Raw genomic sequence first — 16516 nt, 5'->3', positions numbered from 1 at the left:
TGAAAGAATCCATGAAACGTAAGGTAAAATTCCTATTTGGTCTTTGGCCCAGGTAGCACTTATTGTTAGCCTTTACAACATGATCCGTACCAGCATCTACATGCACCTACAAGCACAATGCCATATAGCTAAAACCAGGCAAATTGCAAACCACAGTAACATGCTAGCAGCAAATACATACACCAGATTCGGCCAAAAGGATCAATAAGATGGTCCTAAAATGTAGGGCAGCATTAGCAAGTTATGATTTTTCTTAATGTATAATACAAGAATTACATGGCCCCTAGAAGCCACTTCACCTCCTGCATGCCGGCGCCTGCTGCTGCCCTTTACTGAACTCCAGCTGCGCCAACATACAGTATACAGATCAGAAAAATCTCATGGCGTTCATAACCAAGCATCAGGGGTAACAGAGGCTATATGTTTCTGATAAACATGTGATGTAACTTACAAGTTTGCTAATATATTTGAAAAAAAATGCTAATCTAATTATATTCTGCAAACAGGCGACTGGTGACTCCACTCAGAAACATTCTAAAATAAGCATGATGCCATGTAAAAGCAGCAATCACGGCAACAATCTGAGACACAACTTCCTACTCCTTCCGATCCGAATTAATTGACGCAGCCTCTATACAATGTCTGCGTCAATTAATTCGGATCGGAGGGAGTTTAAACTTGCTTCATTTACGATTTAGATATCACACCAACCATCTCACAAGCTCTGTCATGTCATCTACCCAATGATACACGTAGACCAGTATTGGAGAGTAAAATACATACCTTGGCCTCCTCATGAGCAATCCTCATCCTCCGGTACTCATGCTGTGCCCGATGACAACGAAACAGAGCCTGAACACGTACCACTGATCTATTAAACCTGTCCTCCGCTTGTTGCCGGCTGGCCTGGAAGAAACCTTCTTCTGCAGTGCTTGCAGCTTCTACATCCACTGTCATTTCTACTGGCATTCCATTTGCAATGCCGCGCAAGCCTTTTCTCTTCTTTCTCCATCGCAAAATAGCTTTCTCCACGACTCCAACAGACCATATTACCTTGCGGTACTGACGTCTCACTTGATGGCCTCGGTATGCAGCCTGAGGGATATGTTATAATCATTAAAATATCTACTACCTCCGTCTAGGTGAATAAGTCATTCGCGTAGTTCTAGGTCATCGATTTGAGGAATTAAATATGTGTTATATGTCATGAAAAGTATATCACTGGATTTCTACACGGATGTAGTTTCTAAATATATATTTTTTGTCACATATAATACATATTTAGATAGTTAAATCGTCGACCTAGAACTACGCGAATGACTTATTCACCGAGACGGAGGTAGTACTTTGCACATAACAACATAGAAAAAAACTTCCAATTTGCTTTCTAATAATGACTGTCAAGTGCCACCAGCCCATCACCCTGTTCTTCCAGCACAATAAATATATATAAGAAAAAGGTGCTTTCATCGTTATGGCCTATATTTATGCAATAAATCCCCCAGAGAAGGCAACAAATGGAAACAAGCAACAGAAACCTGCAACTTACTTGTATTCTGATAGCTTGTCTTCGCATGTTCTTAAAGTTCCTTCTGACCTTCCACGTGCGGAAATGATTTTGTATTCGTGCAGCAGCTCTCATCTCTTTTTTTCTGTTGTAGTTCCGGAATGCATGCTGAATCCTCAAAGCAGCAACTATCGCAGTTGCTTGCATCTCAGGATTGGCCAAAAGAATTGCTTTTGTTTGGAGTTTAAGAGTTCTATCGCGAAGTGCAGCTTGGATATTACTGGCAGCGTCAGCAGCATTTCGATAGGCCGCTAAAGATTCTTTTAAGCAAAGTTCTTGTTCAGTAAGGTTCTCAAACTTCTCGCTGTGTACTTTTGTTAGTTTCGTCCTTGATGGTGATTGCTTAGTACCCTTGGACAGTGACATTGATTCAAAATGTGCAGTCAATCCTTTCTCAGCAAGATATGCAGCTAAGCCCACATAACCTTGTCTTGCTGCCAGATCAGCAGGAGTGCATCCACCAGGGGACACTGCAGTAGGATCCGTAACCAAGCTTGGATTTGCTCCAGCAGATAACAGAGCAGCAACCATTTTTTCCCTGGCAAAAGTTTAGCAAAAAAATGAGTAACAAGATCGTCATAATTCATGAACATATATGAAGCAATATATTCCAACAGATAATGTTTTCCGAGATCAGAAATTACTAGTCACCTAAAGTAAAACAAATCTGGTGTTGTCTAAGATCACCATCTAAGACTGTTGATGAGATTATTTTCAGAGTTTTCCAAATCTAGAAGGTTGTTGAAAACAATATACGGCTCATTTCTGACAGTCAATATTAGTTTTTTGTCAGTTAGGTCCAATGAAGTTTGACTTGCAAATTACACAAACACGTCACAGTTGCCAGGCCCACTACTCACATTGAAAATGACTTGCTCTCATTTTTCCAAATTCCGTGATCAGCGAAAGGAAGGATATATATAACAGAAAATGGAAGATACCTTCCGTGGTATGCAGCCCAGTGTAAAGCAGTCCAACCAGAAGAATCACGGAAATCCAAGGAGAATCCGGACACAGAAAACAAGCGGATAGCCCAAGTATAGCCTAGGAAAGAACACAGATGGATAGGTCCTTGTCCTAGATCATCACGGCCGGTTGATTTATGGCCTCCAATTACTCTTTCGAGAAGCCATTCTTGCAATCTATTCCGTAAAACTAATTCAAGCAAGTCTTCAGTAGCATGAACAGATGTGCCTTCAGAATCGCCAGCAATTTTCCATAGATCCATCCATTCCTTCTCTGGTGATGCCAATATGAGATTAGAAACTTTGCTGCCTTCCACAAGAAGCTTTGGTGCTATCTTTTTCTTGTTTGTCACAAACAGCAAACGAGCTAGTCTCATCTGCATTTGAAGCTTTGACTTTGTGTACTCATCTTCCAGCGGCTTTAACTCACTATGCAATGAACTTCCAGGCACACTACGATACTCAAAATTCAAAACCTCAGAGATTGGTGTTTTCCCATCCAAAGTCAAATAAAAATCCACTCGTCCAGCTGTATGTGGTCCAACCATGAAACGGTAAACACCAGTTTGGACCATGTTTGCGGCAACACAGTTATCACCAAAGATACCGTAAATATTGGAACCAGCCAGATGCTTGTATTGCTCATAGTAATCCCCGATCACCAAGATCTACAATTCAGCAGCTGTCAATAATTTTGCAATTTGATAGAATATTACAATTTACAAACATGTATATTACAATTCAGCAGCTGCCAATAATTTTGCAATTTGATAGAATATTACAATTTACAAACATGTATATTACAATTCAGCAAGCAAACTGTTCTATACAGTACATTACATATGTGCCAATGTGCGTCCATTCACTACATTGCATTTTACGGAATTGACTGTCCTACCAGAAGTACCTGATAGATTTATTTATTTTTGGAGAAACACAGTACAAATCCAGATGCTCACATACACGCACCCATATGAACGCACTCACACCTTACCCCTATACCTCCCGAGAGAAATTATTTTTCGTAACTGGTATCAGTGAAGATATGGTGGAACATTTCCATCAAACTGAACAGTTGGAAATGGAATGAGCATGCACAAATACAGTAAAACAAGAAAGAATAATAGTTCAGTAGAACATGAAAGGGATAAACCTTGGTATGCTCTGTGGAACAAGCCCATTCTGGGGAGAAATCAGTGATGTTGAAGATTTTTCCATTGCTCACTATATTATCCCCTAGACAAGGACTGTCATCATCCAAGTACTTCCACAGTCCAAGACTGTTCTCTCTAGCAGGCACATCATTAGGAATGTCACCATCCACTGGAGTTTTCCGCAAAGAAGTTGCAAATTGATGTGACTGAGAATCGAGATCTGATGTTAAAGGGTATTGAGATTGGTCTACTTGATGTTCCAGAGCTCCAGCGTGGTTCGCATGTACCTGATTGAGGGCATAATTAGTAGGATAATTAGATAAGCTTCGGGTATCAAATTAAGTGGTGAAACTAACAGACTGCCTTATTATGATGAAGTAGCTGACTTTCCATGCCGTGAATGGGTATGGAATTAATGAATAATATTCACTCACATAGCACGATCTCCATAGAAGCCAAAGGTTACAAAAATAACAAAAAATATCTTACTTCAGAAAATACCAGGGATCCTGCAATGACAAAATCCTAAATTGTAACAGGGCAGACGGCACGACCAGATCCGCACCGCATGATCGCCATGCAGCCACCCGGTGATGGTGTGCAGAGTGATATCACTCAGAATTGGAAGCCACTACGCGGGCTCCAGCCTAGCACAGTTGCAATGTTGTCGTTCCCCAAAAATTATCTTACAAAAAATTTCTGAAGCCCCAAATAAGATAGTGGACAATTTAGAGGTAAATACAAACAAAAAAATATACTGTGGCGGGACAGAAGACCTATTGGTCCACAGGAGTTAAACCTTACAGATTCACAAAAAATTAACATATATATAGAATACCATCAGTATTACAAAGGAGGTTGAGAGAAATTAGTGCACTTTTTAACTTCCAGACTAAGCATTACCAGGTATGGTATTCTAAATTTTACATGGAAAGAAGGGCAGACCGGTGCACGTAGCTCCCGCTTGCGCGGGGTCCGACTACTTTGGGTCTTTGACATGGAAGATGAAACTAAATACCAATCAACTAAGGACCAAAACGACATTTCATTTAGCAATGTAGTATTACCGCACCAATTTTCGTCATGCTGTATACTAGTATTGCAATTTAATAACTTATATAGGTCATAGCAACTCGCTTACATTATTTGTAGAGTCCGTGTCATTTCCAGAATCCTTTGTTCCGCATTTAATCTGCTGACTAAATGCCACGGATGCGCCTGTAATATATAATGAGAAAATTTACACTTTCAGTAGAAGTACAATGAAATATTGTAGCTCTGTCCAGAAGTCCCACCACAAGCAGTATCCTTTGTCATAGATGACTCCAATAGATGAACCCAGAACTCTTCCAGACTAGAGCCACCAGTATCTGCACAATGACCGATCCAATATACAGTAGTAAAAGAAGTACATCAGTAAAGTCTGCAAAGATTATGATATCATGCTGTCGGAGAGTCCAATCGACAGGGCATAAACCTACATATTTAGCTCGTATAGCATATTCTAAGAGAAGCTCACAGTTTGTGCATATGCATTCAACAAATCATTACGACTGAAGTATGGCTCACCACTAGAAATTGCACTGCCACCATGTGAGTTAATTTCCTCTGGTGCCGGAGGGGAGAACGATATCTCGGTATGAACTGAGGCTGAATTTGCTGAAATCGGAGAAGTATAATATTGAATCACATTCATTGTAGGCGCTTCGGCTTCGGCTTCTGTGCTCGGATGTGCTATGGCATTTTCCTGATCAAGACGAAGCAAATTAGGAGATTAAGTGGAACCGACCACATAGTAACTTTGTCTACTCTGCTTGCTCTACGGACATGTTAATACTTTGTGAAAGGAAGATGCTTTTAATTTAGGAAGATGTTTTTAATTTTACAAGATCCCTGGTATGCATTTTCAGCTATGCTCTGGGTTCCTGTATGGCACTTGGAGTCATTTTCTCATAATTCTGAACAGACGTCAGAACTAAATAGTTAGAATCCTATATACCTAAGTAGTTGATCCCCACTACCTCTATTATCTAACATGCACACATGCCATCTCATCATAGGCCCACCACAATATGCATGAGAAAAGGTTTTCCATTATTAATTGATCTCATGCACACATTCATCTCACCACACATGCCACCTAATCAAAGGTCCACTCAACATGCATGGGAAAAGTTTTCCATTATATTATGTCACTTATATTCAATAAATATTTTCAAATACACAATAATCAAATACAATATATAATAACTATTTTTAGTTTTAGTTCATATATTATTAATTCAACTATTCATGTTCCATACAATCAAATCACTCGAAATACATTAAAATCGATTCCCGCAGCAACACACGGGGTATCCTCTAGTTTTTATATACATTTGACTCCCATGACAACTTAAAAAAACATATAAGTTTAGGCAAGCTGCGTTTACAGCTTACACTTCGTTCGGCAATAGAGCTATCAGCTCTATACATTAAAGCAACAGAGAATCAAGAAATCCACTGGGCCACGTCAAGTTTGTATTAGAGTTGTTCGGTATTTCTGTATTGTATTAGGAATACGACAGCTGTTACGTACATATATTGGCCTACAAGTTGCTCCCTCCTAACAAGGTATCAAGCCTGGTTCAGTTTTAGATCGATTTTTCTCCTTGCACATAAAAATTAACTCTAGCATTGTGAATATAAAATGTGGCCCTGGTCAATGATCAACAAATTTGAGGGGGTATTTAAAATTTGCTAGATATATCATGACCTCTTGGCAAGATAAGGTGTGCCGATCTCAGAATTAATTGGACAGAATGTCCAACAAAGAGGCAGACTGGCAAAAGGCCACTCTACAATAGTATGAACAGAAGAACAAACATGATGAACCGCATGCACGCCTTCAAATTATACTTAAGATTTAAGAACAGAAAACAGGTGTGGGGGGGAATAACCTCAGATGTTTGACGATAATGCACAAGAACAATCCGTTCAGCCTCTCTGAATAAGAAATAACCAAAAACTATGTCAACAAAGAAAAGTAATTATATCCGAGTTTGCATCTGATACATGTAGTAGAAATTGTAAATTGTATGCGACAATTCATGCAGTAGGCAATAACAGAACTTTCATTGTTAGAGAGCACGCCCTAGTTAATGTGGTAATGACAAAGCTGTTTCTCAGATTAGAGGATATTAACATTGAACAGAATTCCAGACAGATCATAGACAGCAAATAACATAATAGGTTTAGCGTGCAACATGATCTGAGTACGTTATTTTTTAACCTAAAAAGTAATTACTTTCTTAATTTTAGCTGCAGGAAATTGACAACATTGATGGCAAATGTCTTAGAGCTTCTATTTGATGGATAAGTCTGTGTACTAGGGTCGTTGTGGGGCTGCAGCACATGGTCCTTGTGGCAGTTAGGATAGAGTTCCTGACCATCAAGGACTGGCATCTTAGACTAGCATCTTAGACTGGCATCTTAGCAGCATCTCAGCATATGCTTGGCTGGCTAGCGGCCTATATGTATGTATCCCCAACCCCTCAGGTTGGTATGGCATTGTGTGAGAAATAAACCAACGAAAATTGTCCCAACTCTCCTAGTGTCATCCACAACTATCAATGCTCAGGTTCAAAGGTCTAACAAGTGGTATCAGAGCCTCGTTATCCTGTACCCTGAGCATTTCCTGTGAGCAGCCTAAGTCGGTAGCAGCAGCTGCTCCGTCTGCCTCTGGTTACCTTCCTCCCTCCAGACTGTCGAGCAGCAGTTCGTCTTCAACAGCCTCCTCCTCACGCAACAGCCCCCCTGCAGCGAGCCATGTCTGCAGGTCGCTCTCAGCACACAGCTACCTCGAGCATACGGCGCCGGCAGGAGGCCGAGCGCGCCGTGGCAGAGGAGTGTGAGCGAGCAGCTGTAGCAACAGCTGCTGCGGCAGCAAGGGTGTCGAGGCTGGCTGCAGCGGAGCTGGCAGCAGCCAGGGCGGAGGTAGAAGCAGCCAGGGCAGAGGTAGAAGCAGCAGCAGCAGACGCAGCACGTGAGGCTACGACGGATGCCAAGGTACTCCGCGGCGGCTCCGGCAGCTCCAACAGCTCCGCACCTGCGGACGACGGCGCTGACGCAGACCGCGCCAAAGTGGCGCAAGAGCGGACGGCGCAGTGGGCAGCCAAGCACGCCCGCGCTCCAGGTGGAGGTGCGCACCGCGACGGCGGCTGCAACGACCAGGACCGCGGCCTCTACAAGGTCCGGACTGTGGTCAGGGATGTTGGTCCCAGTGCTGGGTGGCCTACCCTCACGAAAACCAACTACGTCGAGTGGACCGGGATCATGAAGATCAGGCTCCAGGTGCGGCGCATGTGGGAGGCAGTCCCGGACAGCAACGTCGACCACCAAGAGGACCGACGGGCGCTGGACGCCCTCATCGCCGCAGTCCCGCCCGAGATGCAGTTCTCGCTTTCCAGCAAGCGGACTGCCAAGGAAGCTTGGGACGCCATCGCCGCGGCACGCATCGGTAGCGACCAAGCTCGCAAGTCCACTCTGCAGGCACTTCGTAAGGGGTGGGAGAGCCTGGGTTTCAAGCCAGGTGAGGACGTTGATGACTTCGCTCTCCGTCTCAACACTCTGCTGCAGAAGTTGGTGAAGTTTGGTGATGCCACCTACACCGAGGAGAGAGCTGTCGAGAAGCTTTTCCGGTGCATCCCCGAGAAGTACAAGCAGATGGCTCGGCCAATCGAGTCTTTGCTGGACCTCTCCACGATGACAATCGAGGAGGCGATAGGTCGCCTCAAGGTCGTCGACACCGACGAGCCACAGCCTTCCTCGAGGCCCATCACCACCGGCGGGAAGCTGCTCCTAACTCGGGAGCCGTGGGAAGCCAGCCTTGGTGACAGGAAGAAGGGGGAGCCTTCTTCCACGACGGGCGGCCGCAAGCGTGGCAAGCAGCGTAAGACGCGAAGAGGCCCCCCGGGCAGGGCACAAGGACGTGCCGAAGGTGACGCCCGCGGAGGCGCCAACGACGGCGCCGCTGGCAAGCCCAAGCCGGCACAAGACAACAGTTCTCACAACTGTGGCCGGTTTGACCATTGGGTCAATGAGTGTCGGCAACCACGACAAGGCCAGGCTCATGTCGCACAGGCAAAGGAGGAGGAGACGGCTCTGTTCATGGCGCATGCAAGCATTGAGCTATCTTCAGCGACACCAGTCGCAAAAGCTCTCATCCACCTCGACGAGCCAAAAGCACACGCTCTTCTCGGCGATGGCTCCGAGAAGGACAAGACTACGGGGTGGTGCCTCGACACCGGTGCCACCCACCACATGACCGGTCGAGGGGAATTCTTCGCCGAGCTCGACTCCGATGCGCGAGGCTCCGTCAAGTTTGGGGATGCCTCCGCTGTGGAAATTAAGGGCGTCGGCTCCGTCATCTTCACCACCAAGACGGGAGAGCACCGGCTGCTCACCGGTGTCTACTACATCCCCGCGCTAAGGAACTCCATCATCAGCTTGGGACAGCTGGATGAGAACGGCTCACGCGTGCTGATTGAGCATGGGGTCCTACGCATCTGGGATCGCCAGGGTCGCCTTCTCGCCAAGGTGGGGTGAAAATCGACTTTACGTCCTTGATGTGCAGGTGGCACAACCGGTCTGTCTCGCTGTCCGTCGGGACGATGAGGCGTGGCAATGGCATGAGCGCTTTGGGCACCTTCATTTTGAGGCCCTGAAGCGTATAAGTGCCAAGGAGATGGTACGAGGCCTGCCATGCCTCGACCATGTGGAGCAGTTCTGCGACATCTGCGTACTGACGAAGCAGAGACGACTCCCCTTTCCCAAACAGGCGAGTTTTTGGGCCAAGGAGAAGCTGGAGCTCGTGCACGGAGACTTGTGCGGCCCGGTGACGCCAGCCACACCAGGAGGTCGACGCTACTTCCTGCTGCTCATCGACGATCTCTCTCGCTACATGTGGGCGTTGATTCTCGGCAGCAAGGGAGAAGCGGCGGACGCCATCAGGCGTGCGCAGGTTGGTGTGGAGGCGGAGAGCGGCCGCAAATTGCGCGTGTTGCGCACTGACAACAGCAGCGAATTCACGGCGGCTGAATTCGCGTCGTACTGCACCGATGAGGGCATCCAGCGCCACTACTCCACGTCGTACAGCCCGCAGCAAAACGGAGTCGTCGAGCGGCGCAACCAGACGGTTGTGGGGATGGCTCGGGCTCTCCTCAAGCAGAGAGGGATGCCGGCTGTTTTCTGGGGAGAGGCGGTGCTGACGGCCGTCTACATCCTCAACCGCTCGCCTACTAAGGCACTCGATGGCACGACACCATACGAGGCCTGGCATGGGCGGAAGCCGGCGGTCTCCCATTTGCGGGTCTTTGGTTGTCTTACGTTCGCTAAGGAGCTCGGCCACATCGGCAAGCTCGACGACAGGAGCACTCCGGGAGTCTTCATCGGCTACGCGGAGGGCTCAAAGGCCTACCGCATCCTCGACCCAAAGACACAGCGTGTGCGCACGGCACGAGACGTCGTGTTCAACGAAGGGCAAGGGTGGCAATGGGACAAGGCGGTGGACGACGGCTCGACGCTGACGTATAACGACTTCATTGTCGAGTACGCCCACTTCAAGGAAGCCGGGGGAGCAAGCAGCTCCTCTTCGCCGGGCACGTCTACCCCGACCCCCAAAACTGCATCGACTCCGGTGCCTGCTACGCCGACGGCACCACAACTGGCGACGCCGCATAATCCAGCCCCGGCAGTCACCACTCCGGGTTCGTCTTCATCAGCACAAGCTCACGCGGAGCACAACCCGATGAAGTTCGCTTCCCCGCTCACTCACGACGAGGAGCGTGTCGACGTGTGGTATGGAGGCGAACAGCTGCGGTATCGCACGATGGATGATCTACTCGGCGACCAGCCGGTGCCGGGACTGATGCCACGTGACCTGGAGGCGCAGCTACAACTCGCGTGTGAGGACGGCGAACCACGGTCCTTTGCAGAGGCCGAGAGAGATGCGGCATGGCGCGCCGCGATGCAGTTGGAGATGGATGCGGTCGAGCAAAACCGCACCTAGGAGCTCGCTGACCTCCCTCGTGGTCACCACGCAATCACCCTTAAGTGGGTGTTCAAGCTGAAGAGGATGGAGCTGGCGCCATCATCAAGCACAAGGCTCGCCTGGTGGCCCGAGGCTTCTTGCAGCAGGAAGGAGTCGACTTCGACGACGCCTTCGCTCCCGTGGCACGGATGGAGTCCGTGCGACTTCTCCTTGCGCTGGCTGCCCAGGAGGGCTGGCGTGTCCATCACATGGATGTCAAGTCGGCGTTCCTCAACGGCGACTTGAAGGAGGAAGTCTACGTGCATCAGCCACCGGGATTTGCGATTCCCGGCCAGGAGGGCAAGGTACTCCGCCTGCGCAAGGCTCTCTATGGCCTATGGCCTACGGCAAGCACCTAGGGCGTGGAACGCCAAGCTGGACTCCACGCTAAAGAAGATGGGCTTCGAGCAAAGCCCGCATGAGGCTCCCGTCGACCGACGGGGCAGTGGAGGAAATGCCCTGCTGGTGGGCGTCTACGTTGACGACTTGGTGATCACCGGCACCAAATATGCAGAGGTGGCGGCATTCAAGGAAGACATGAAGGCCACCTTCCAGATGAGTGATCTGGGGCTCCTCTCCTTCTATCTAGGGATTGAGGTGCACCAGGACCACTCCGGGATCGCGCTTCGACAGTCCACCTACGCCAAGCGCATCGTTGAGCTAGCTGGGCTAACCGACTGCCACCTAGCTCTCACTCCGATGGAGGAGAGGCTGAAACTGAGCCGCGACAGCACGACGGAGGAAGTGGATGCTACGCAGTACCGACGTCTTGTGGGGAGCTTTCGCTACCTCACCCACACACGACCGGACTTGGCATTCTCCGTCGGCTATGTCAGTCGGTTCATGGAGCGACCGACGTCGGAACACCAGCAGGCAGTGAAGAGGATCATCCGCTACGTAGCAGGGACCCTCGACCACGGCCTCCACTACCCTAGGTGTCCGGGGGCGGCACACTTCGTCGGGTACAGCGACAGCGACCACGCCGGCGACATCGACACCAGCAAGAGCACGAGCGGGATCCTCTTCTTCCTCGGCAAGTGTCTCGTGAGCTAGCAATCAGTCAAGCAGCGGATGGTGGCCCTGTCCAGCTGTGAGGCTGAGTACATAGCAGCCTCCACCGCCTGCACTCAGGCGCTCTGGCTCGCTCGACTGCTTGGTGATCTTCTCGTTCAAGACACCAGAATGGTGCAGCTCCTGGTGGACAGCAAGTCTGCCCTGGCCCTGGCAAAGAACCCCGTGTTCCACGAACGGAGCAAGCACATTCGACTGAGGTATCACTTCATCCGCAGCTGTGTGGAAGAAGGGAGCATCGAGGCGAGCTACGTCAACACCACGGACCAGCTCGCAGACCTGCTCACCAAGCCTCTTGGGAGGGTCAAGTTCCTCGAACTTTGCTCCGGGATTGGGATGATTCAACTTTCCCACAAGACGACGTACAAGACTTAGGGGGAGAATGATGGATAAGTCTATGTACTAGGGTCGTTGTGGGGCTGCAGCACATGGTCCTTGTGGCAGTTAGGATAGAGTTCCTGACCATCAAGGACTGGCATCTTAGACTAGCATCTTAGACTGGCATCTTAGCAGCATCTCAGCATATGCTTGGCTGGCTAGCAGCCTATAAGTATGTATCCCCAACCCCTCAGGTTGGTATGGCATTGTGTGAAAAATAAACCAACGAAAATTGTCGCAACTCTCCTAGTGTCATCCACAACTATCAATGCTCAGGTTCAAAGGTCTAACACTATTAGCCTTAGAAAAGCAAACGGTTCGATAGTCCGGTAAAAGTGCATTGTCTATGTGCACACAGCATCACACGATAGAAAAAATGAATCGTGCGAGAAAACAATGTAAATAAATATTGCATAGAGAAAAAAATGGTGTAGTGAAGCTTCCATTTTTCTAAAAGAAAAGGAATTCTTACTTGTCAAGCAGCCAGTAGCACCTTCTAAAGAAATTTGGATTATCCTCACCTCGAGCATAATAGACATGAACCCTCTCTTCATTACCAATCTATGAAAATGACAGAAATCAACAATAAAGGTGGGGATGCTTGAATGTAACAACAGCAATAAAATTTGAGTTTTTTGTCATTGTGCTGGTGGTGGATAGTCTCACCTTTAATTTTTCATGGGCTTCTTGGACAGTTTTGCCATCCTTCTTTTTCTTCCAATTATGGCCATCCTTCCGGAAGTTCCGGACAACTTTGCGATCATATAGAACAATAGTACCACCTGGTTTAAAAGAAAGTTAAACTGATGGTTGAAATCCAGAAGCCATTTTCTAGTGCCAACATGATGGTGATTATAATAAAGCTATGAAACGAATCAACATTTTCAATAGAATCTCAAGATGTAGGCATCCTTGCAATGTGCGCATCAGAACAATAGTAGATAAATGCAAGAAGTTAACAACCAAAAAGTTAAATGTGGTAAAACGTAAATATACCCCTTGTATAACTAATACTCTTATAAAGTACTCCCTCCGTCTAGATACATCCATTTCTCTGACAAGTATTTCCGGGCGGAGGGAGTATCATGTAATAGTAATATCTTAGTGGACAAAATGTACATAGTGACATGTAGGCACTTAATACCTTCGTCCTGGTTTATTGGTCCCCTTTGTAATTTGTATCAAATTTTGACCAAAGATTTAACTAACAAAATGTCAACGCATGTCAACAAAAATTATATCATTGGATCTGTATTTGAACATAGTTCTCAATGATATAATTTTTGATGACATGCATGAATTTTGTTACTTAAATCTATGGTCAAAATTTGGCACAAAATATAATGGGGACCAATAAACCAGGATGAAGACAGGTGAGCAAATTCAATTCCCAAGAGGTGCATCTGCTAGAAATGGGAAAAGCACACACAAAAACTGCAATCACAACAAGCAAAAGTTAAGTGCAAATTTGCAATGAGAACATGAAAACATATTGGTTTTACTTATGGTAGCATAGTCGCCCAAGATGTTATATTACTTTATAATCTGACTCTTGTGTACATGGGAGATTTGGGTGGTAGATCATGTTTATTTCGTTCACAATTGAATATTCTCTTATGACCTAGAGAAAGTATCCTAATGAGAAGTTGAGAACAATAACAAGGCTCCTGTGCACAAACATTTCAGAAAAAACACTGAGAAGAGTGCTTTATAGCAATCATGCTAAGTATACTTATACTCCAGTTCACAAAAGCATTCTGTTAAGACGTGGAGCGTATGCAGCACCTCCTCATGGACTGCGGATTTTGCTATCAAACCTGGCACACAGTCCTGTCTTGGATTCGATCTACAGCACCTCCTCCCAACCCCGGCAACAACTTTATGGACTGGTGGGCTACTTCTGTACTTCGACTTCCTCGGCCATGGAGGGCGCTTCCAGGCTTTGAATGTTGTTATATTGATGTAGTAGTGTCTGTTTACTCTTCATTGGGCATGTACAAAGCCAAATCTTATGGTAACTTTCATTTTCAATCAATGCATCAAGACGTAAACTTTTTGTGTTCCCTAGAGAGAGAAGAATAGAAGACCAAGGATGGGAGATTCAACACCCCCAACGTTCCAGCCGACACATTATGTCCCCAAACAATGAACCAACAGGGCTTGAACTATTGTTATTTTTCACGCATAACCCAGTCGTCATACGTCAACACGCATATCTGTTAATGTTCCCTTTTGTTCACACCAAGTTGTGCAGTCAATCACGGAAGCTAAGCAAGCACAGTGGTATGGAATGGAAATGGATGCCAAGATGAGGGTTTAGGGTTGATGCGAAACACATACTCACGGGCTTGTCGATGGGCTGTGCATGGACCTTGAACCTCTCGTGGTTGGCCAGGACCGCGTAGATCTCATTCGGCCGGAACCAGCGCGACGCGGCCTCTGCTTTCAGCTTCTCGAAATTCAAGTCTATCCACCAACCATCAGAAGAAGAAACACGGTCGAGAAATCAGCCCAAGATACAACAACATGCTTTTTTCCTTTCAACAACAAAAGATAGAAATGAACTAAACGTAAATTCCACAATTCTAGAGCATCGGAACAACATGAGACACCAAAATCTAAGCTAACCTCAAAGCCCCAAAACTTAAACGATGCAAAATTAAGTTTAAAAAAGAGAGAGAGAAAGAATCAAATGAGACCTCACTCACAAGTCACCACACAAACAGAGCATTCGACCAAATCCCAAGAACAAAAACACCAGTAGTTTTTTTTCTTTTGCGAATAAAAAAAACATCAGTAGTTGGGGGAAAAACATTCCAATCGAACAGTCAGACCACCAACAGGCGAATTGGTTCCGGAAAAGAACAAGTGTGTTGCAACCCGAGACTGGCAAAATGCATGAGCAGTGAGAATCAAAGCCCGAGAGCGAGGCATCAGGTGACAGCAACTCCAAAACCCAAACGAATCACGGCTCGAACAAGCGAACACGAACCACGCGAGCCCACGGAAGCTACAGAATCTGCCGCACCAAACAAAAGCAAAAAGAGAGGTAGGGGAATAAAAAAGGAGGAGGAGCGGCGGCGGTCGGACTGGAGAGGTCGGACCTGCGTAGGTGATGAAGCCGTGGATCTCGGAGCGGAGGAGCGGGTCCCTCTCCCTCCCGGCCGCTCCCGCCATAGCCCGTTAGCCGCGCCGGCTGCTGCTTCCACTCTCCCGGTCGGTCTATTGGTCGGGCCGCGCAGGCAGGCGAGAGGAGAAGACGACGACGACGACGAGCAGGAGAAGACCTTAGAAAAAGGAAAATGGTGAGAATATATATCAATTAAGTGCAGGTAAATACATAAATCGCTCATTTCTCGGAGAAAAATCAGATGATGAGGACCCGCATCTAAAGCATCCGGGCCCACCTGTCGGGAAAGGAATAGTGGGTTGGTGGGCGGTTGGAAAGATGGATCCTGAATTTCCCGTGCACACAACTTGATCCACTTGTGAGCCTCTCACACCGGACAGCAAAGGTGAGACTCGGGTTCAGTGATATGAATGCTAAATAAGGGCATCTCCTCCAGCTTCTAACTTCATCAACTCCATAAGTGAAATTGTCACGAATGCTTGGGCTCTGAGAAGCTAAAATCTAGAAGCTAAGCATGTGCGTAGTGCGAAAATGAGAAGCGAGCTCGGTCCAGCTCCACGAAAACGAAAATCTGAAGTTCGCCCGATTTACGGTCGACTGGAACCAGTTCACTTGACTTACGGCCGGCTACCATCGCCAAATGTACCGGTTCAACGCGCCCCCTTCCTTTCCCTTAGGAAAAAAGAAAGAAAACTGCCTCGAACCCCTCCTCTTCTCTCGAACAGGTACAAGCTCTCTCTCTCTCTGTTCTTTCCTTGCGCTAACCCTAGCCGCCATAGCCGCGTACCACCACTACCACACACGCCGCCAGTCCCTCGCCATGGCAGATCGAACCTCTTCAAGCCCATCCCCGGCGAATCCCGGCGTCGCAGTCTGAACTCCTGAAGGACGCCGCCCTCAAGACAAGGATGGACGCACCTTCTGCACCCGCAGAACAAGCTCCAGCCCCGACGCCAGTGACGTCGATGCTCACCTCACTACTGCTCGTGGTGGTCTTTGCTAATGCTGGCCCGATTTGGGCTGCCTCCAGCCAGCCCAACCACCCCGATCAGGCCATAGCCCTCCCAGCTGGGCTGCAGCGCTGGGAGATGCAAACGGAGCCGAACAAAATTTCAATCGCTGCCTGGAGTTAGAAACTACGATGAGAAGCTGAAGTTGTGGAGTTCTGAGAAGCGGGAGGAG

At 47.5% G+C, this 16516-nt stretch overlaps 1 protein-coding gene across 1 annotated transcript; it reads right to left on the bottom strand.

Moving 5' to 3' along the window:
• Window positions 1-12: 12 nt before the first annotated feature.
• Window positions 13-15516, bottom strand: LOC125536956 (calmodulin-binding transcription activator CBT). The gene is made up of 13 exons (XM_048700250.1): window positions 15309-15516; window positions 14545-14670; window positions 12871-12986; window positions 12677-12765; window positions 6626-6671; window positions 5256-5433; window positions 4982-5056; window positions 4828-4904; window positions 3686-3973; window positions 2509-3200; window positions 1550-2105; window positions 784-1095; window positions 13-343 (listed from the first exon to the last, which is right to left on the bottom strand). Exons 1-13 carry the CDS (start codon window positions 15379-15381, stop codon window positions 296-298), a joined length of 2676 nt encoding a protein of 891 aa, XP_048556207.1. The 5' UTR covers window positions 15382-15516; the 3' UTR covers window positions 13-295.
• Between the last annotated feature and the right edge of the window lie 1000 nt (window positions 15517-16516).

The sequence above is a fragment of the Triticum urartu genome, chromosome 2 (genome assembly GCF_003073215.2).
Source record: "Triticum urartu cultivar G1812 chromosome 2, Tu2.1, whole genome shotgun sequence".
NCBI lineage: Eukaryota > Viridiplantae > Streptophyta > Magnoliopsida > Poales > Poaceae > Triticum > Triticum urartu.
The sequence above is the reverse complement of the archived record's forward strand: the minus strand, read 5'-3'. Positions and strand labels throughout refer to the sequence as shown.